This window comes from Myotis davidii, unplaced genomic scaffold (assembly GCF_000327345.1).
Source record: "Myotis davidii unplaced genomic scaffold, ASM32734v1 scaffold332, whole genome shotgun sequence".
NCBI classification, from domain to species: domain Eukaryota; kingdom Metazoa; phylum Chordata; class Mammalia; order Chiroptera; family Vespertilionidae; genus Myotis; species Myotis davidii.
In genome coordinates, this window is record NW_006285779.1 from 4,930,709 (window position 1) to 4,935,357 (window position 4,649).

The window sequence follows — 4,649 nt, forward strand, 5'->3', positions numbered from 1 at the left end:
GCAGGGAATCACATCAGTGACTGCCATTACAGCGCTCTACTTCCTGTCCCGGAGAATTCCCCTTCCTCGCAGGACCAAGATGGCAGCAGCGACTCTGCTGGCTTTGGCATATACACAGGTATAAACCACTTCTTTTTGGCCTGAGGGCGTCCCCAAAACAAGGTTAAAAAGGAAAGGTACAGGCTAAGAGAAAATATTTTCAATACTTAAAATAGACTAGAAGATTAATAACCAGAAGATAAAATAAGGACATCAATACACAATTCTCATAAGTGGAATGATGAATGGCCAATAAATACAAAAAGCTGTTTAGTCTCACTCATGATCACAGAGGAGCAAATTAAAACAATGCCTGCCATTTTGTGCTTGTCAGATTGGGGAGAAAAAGAAAGAAAAAGATAATCAGGTATTGGCACAGACATAAGAAAATAGATACCTTCATATATTCTTAGTGAGAGCACGAGTTTATGTGGTATTTTTCAGAGGGCAGTTTGGCAATATCTTTTAAAATGTTAAATATGTAATCCCATGGCCCAGCAAATTGACTTATTAGTGCCTGCCCTAGAGATATTCTAATGCACAAAGAGCTATATCTATAAGGAAATTCATTATAGAATTGCTGTAATGGTGAAAAATTGGAAACCAACCCAAGTAGTTAGACAACTATGGTAAATGTATATTGTGGGATATTATATAAGTTTAAAATAGTAAGCTCTTAAGACATATATTAAGTGAAAAAAAGGGACAGAACAATGTATTTTTTGAAAGTACAAAACTATGTTTTTCTAAAAAACATTTATATAAAAGTACAAATGTGTAGAAACTGGTAACAGTGACTATCTTTGGTGAGGGGAACTGGGATAGGGTGAAGGATAATTAAGGGAAATTTTAAGGTTTTTTGTTTTGTTTGAATTTACTTCATTGTAAATATCCTTACTTATGAAATTAAAAATATATTTGTAATGCTCTGATGGGAGAAGAGAGGTTTGTGCATGTGGCTGTCAATGCTGTTTCAGCTCTGAATTTGTGGTTGCTGCTTTACTTACTGCCTGGTTTCCTCTCTAACAGGTGGGCTTGGGCATTAGCACTCTGCTAATGTACGTTCCAACTCCTTTGGCTGCTACTCACCAGTCGGGCTCCTTGGCTCTGCTCAGTGTTGCCCTTTGGCTCATGAACGAACTCCGAAGAATCCCAAAATAATTCTAAAAGGATCGATCAGCTGCATAGGACTCAAACTGCTTTTGAGAGCTCATTAGAGCACAAAAACTTGGATTTTGCTAAGAGAATGAACTTGGCATATCAAATGGTTTCCAGATCCGTCAGATTTTTAAAAACTCTTTGCCTGTTTCTGGAAGTCATTGGATCAAGAATGTCATTAGGTATGATTACAGAAACGGTTCCTTTTCAAATCTGTTATTTTTCACGTTGATCCTATTAATGGGATATCACCTCTTCTAGACAGAATTATTTTAAAAAGGGAACTAGAGTCACCGGGGTAGGTTCCCTTAGCATTTCTCCTGATCCCCACACTAAGGTTGTCCTTAGTTAATAATAGTCACCAGAGGGCATTATGATCCTATCCAAAGAACCATATGCTAACGCTTCTACAGTTCCCTCCAACAAAGGAGCAACGAATGAATTAAGTTCAAGTTTCAGATACTTTACTTCATTTTCATTTTATTAAAGATGAATAAGTTTGGAAAAACAGATCTGGTTGCATTAAGCTATGTAACTATTATGCCTATCCACAATCCTGGTGAATGGAGATTATCTGAATTATTTTTAGGTTTGCATTATTCCCAGCATCGGACACATACCAAATATTGCATGAATGAATAGAAAATGATTAAAGATTGATGTCCCAGGCACCTCTTCCAAAACAAGTCATCACATACCTACAAGATTAAATGAATTTATCATAATGTTTTCAAAGGTCCCTCAACAATTCTGTCAGTTTTTAAAACACTTGCTTTTCTTAACCCAGAATATTTCTGTCTTTAACTTAACAGTGACAAATGCTATCCTTATGACAGGGACAGCGATTAGCTACTGCTTTAAAGTGATGCTGGTTGCAAAGACCAACACCGATGATCAGAATATTAGGATAACCAGTTTATCCTCAGTAATCCTTCCTTCTGGCCCTGGAATGAATGGTGGGTTATATATTGGCATAGGTAACACATATATCCATGTCCCAGCATAAGGGAGAATGCCCTCCCCTCTAATATGCATTGCACAGTTGGCTCAACAATGATTTAACAGTATTTATCAGCGAGTATTTTAAGAACTGTTCAGCAAAATTATTTAATGTGAAGCATTAGAAAAACATACAATCTTCGTAACCCCCAAAATTGATGCAGTACAGCAGCCTTTGGTCTTTTAAAGGGAGAAGGGAGCGTCTGCTGTGGATCATAAAAAAAAAAGGATGCCTTTCAACACTGCAGAGTCCATCGCTCAAGGCAGAAACAATGAAGGAGAGAAGGCTTATACTCACAGCGTTAACTAACGGAACTATAGAATAAAAATTTTAAGCACAACATAATGACAGAAATAAAAGTATTTGGGATCCTGTTTGCAGAGCAAGACTCTTATGAAGCTAATAAAAGGCAGAGCCTTCAGCACCAGTAGTCTTCCCAGGCCAAACCCTGGCAGGTGCTCTGCAAGAGAGGCTGCTTGGGAGGGTGGAGTGGAGTGGTGGAGGAGTGGCAGGCGACCAAGGGTGTCCAAGCAGCTGCACTGAAACAGAAGAGGCTCAGGAGCAGACATGACTTCAGGCTGGCCTCAGTCACACACTTGGCTACAAACATTCTGTGGTTCAGAAATTTTTTCAACTTTGCTCAAACCTCAGAGGGAAGGTAGGGGAGGGTGCAGATAAGGGGGAAGAGATCAACCAAAGGACTTGTATGCATGCATGTAAGCGTAACCAATGGACACAGACACCAGAGGGGTGAGGGCATGAACGGGGTGGGGGGTGGGGATAATGGGGGAAAAGAACACATATGTACTACCTTAATAAAAAAAATGGCAATGATTGAATACATTTTAAAAGTAGAAAGCCCTTATAGTATGAGTAATAATTCATTTTTACAAATAAAAGGATTTCTATTGCTCAGACTCCAGAGGTACAAAATGGTCAACAGTACATTTCTCCTTTGTCCTTCCAATAAAAGTACTGAGAAATAATAAATATTAGAACAAAGGAAAACTTGAGTAATAATACAAGGGAAGTCTATTAGGATATTTTAAAAAGGCCTTATTTTTTAACAAATACTTTTTATAACACCAACGAAATCCTCACAGGTTTGGCGAACATATGGCCCTAGTGGCAGGGCTCTGACACTAGCATAACTGAAGAAACTACGTTGGGAGAATATGAAACATCCACTGCTACCTCTACCTTATTGAAAAGTTTAAAGATAGCAAAGAGAAACAGCACTCTGTTTCTGTAAGGGATCTGGAAACTGCCCAAGAAATACAACCAAGTTCCTTAGTGAGGTAGATCTAATAGGCATTTATACCTTAAATGATTTAGATTATAACCATCACATAACTTGCTTGGATGCTATGCTTAAGAAAAGTGCACAAGCCCTAGCTGGTTTGGCTCTGTGGATAGGGTGTCTGCCCATGGACTGAAGGGTCCTGGGTTCCATTCCAGTCAAGGGCTTGTACCTCGGTTGCAGTCTTGATCCCTGGCCCTGGTTGGGACTTGTGTAGGAGGCAACCAGTTGATGTCTCACATCGATGTTTCTCTCTCTCCCTCTCCCTTCCACTCTCTAAAAATCAATGGAAAATCTCCTCTGATGAGGAATAAGAAAAAAAAGAAAATTGTACAAAATCAAGCAAATTGTTTAAAAAATATCTAAAATTTTAAAGTATTAAATACAGAAGCTAGAGTAGATGTAGTGAAAACCTGGTACTGTCCCTAGCAAAGTATTTCATATTTGATTCCTAAATATGAGCAAAGCGATCACAAGATCAGAAGCAGTTACAAAAATGGGGCATATTTATAGTAATAGTTGCAGTCAGCTATTATTATAAAGAATAGACTCTATTGAAATACACAATCTTGCAGGAAGATTCTGAGCATCTCATGGCAGCTGTCACTACTGCTATAGTAGTAATAGCACATATTACTACTGCTCTGGGATTCAATTTCATCATCTATAAAATCAAGGGTGTTGACCAGAAGACCTCTAAAATCCTTTTTAAAATCTTATGCCCTGAAATGGATGTATAATGACAGCTGTTGGATACTCTATTCGCACCAGGGGATGTCAGGGGGAATGGATAAAGTAGATGACCATGGCTCTTTTAGTCTTCAAAACAAAAGACCAAAATCCTCTTCCTGAAACCATATTACTTTTCTGCCTTCTCACCTGCATTTAATGTCTTATGGTTCTCCCTTTGGAACTAACCTCAGATCATCTTGTCTAGCCACCCTGTTTTACAGATGAGAAATGAACCAGAAAGGGCAAGTGACTTGCCTGGAGTAACAGAGCTAGTTAATGACAAAGCCAGGACTAGAATCCAAGTCTGCTGTTCATGAAGTCTGATGTTCTTTCCCCAAAATCATACCACCCATCTGCTTTTCACTCCTGACAAAAAGCAAAACACAAAACTATAAGAATAGGGCTGGGGGGGGGGGGGGG

The 4,649-nt window shown here is 38.8% G+C and overlaps 1 protein-coding gene across 1 annotated transcript in view; it reads left to right on the top strand.

The window, feature by feature from the left end:
* Window positions 1-1,709, top strand: part of LOC102762974 (cytochrome c oxidase assembly protein COX15 homolog) — a 15,588-nt gene extending 13,879 nt beyond the window's left edge. Inside the window, exons 8-9 of the mRNA XM_006756566.2 lie at window positions 5-118; window positions 1,069-1,709. Of these exons, the coding sequence (XP_006756629.1) occupies window positions 5-118; window positions 1,069-1,200 (246 nt within the window). The 3' untranslated portion in view covers window positions 1,201-1,709. The remainder of the gene's footprint in view (window positions 1-4; window positions 119-1,068) is intronic.
* Window positions 1,710-4,649: the final 2,940 nt, after the last annotated feature.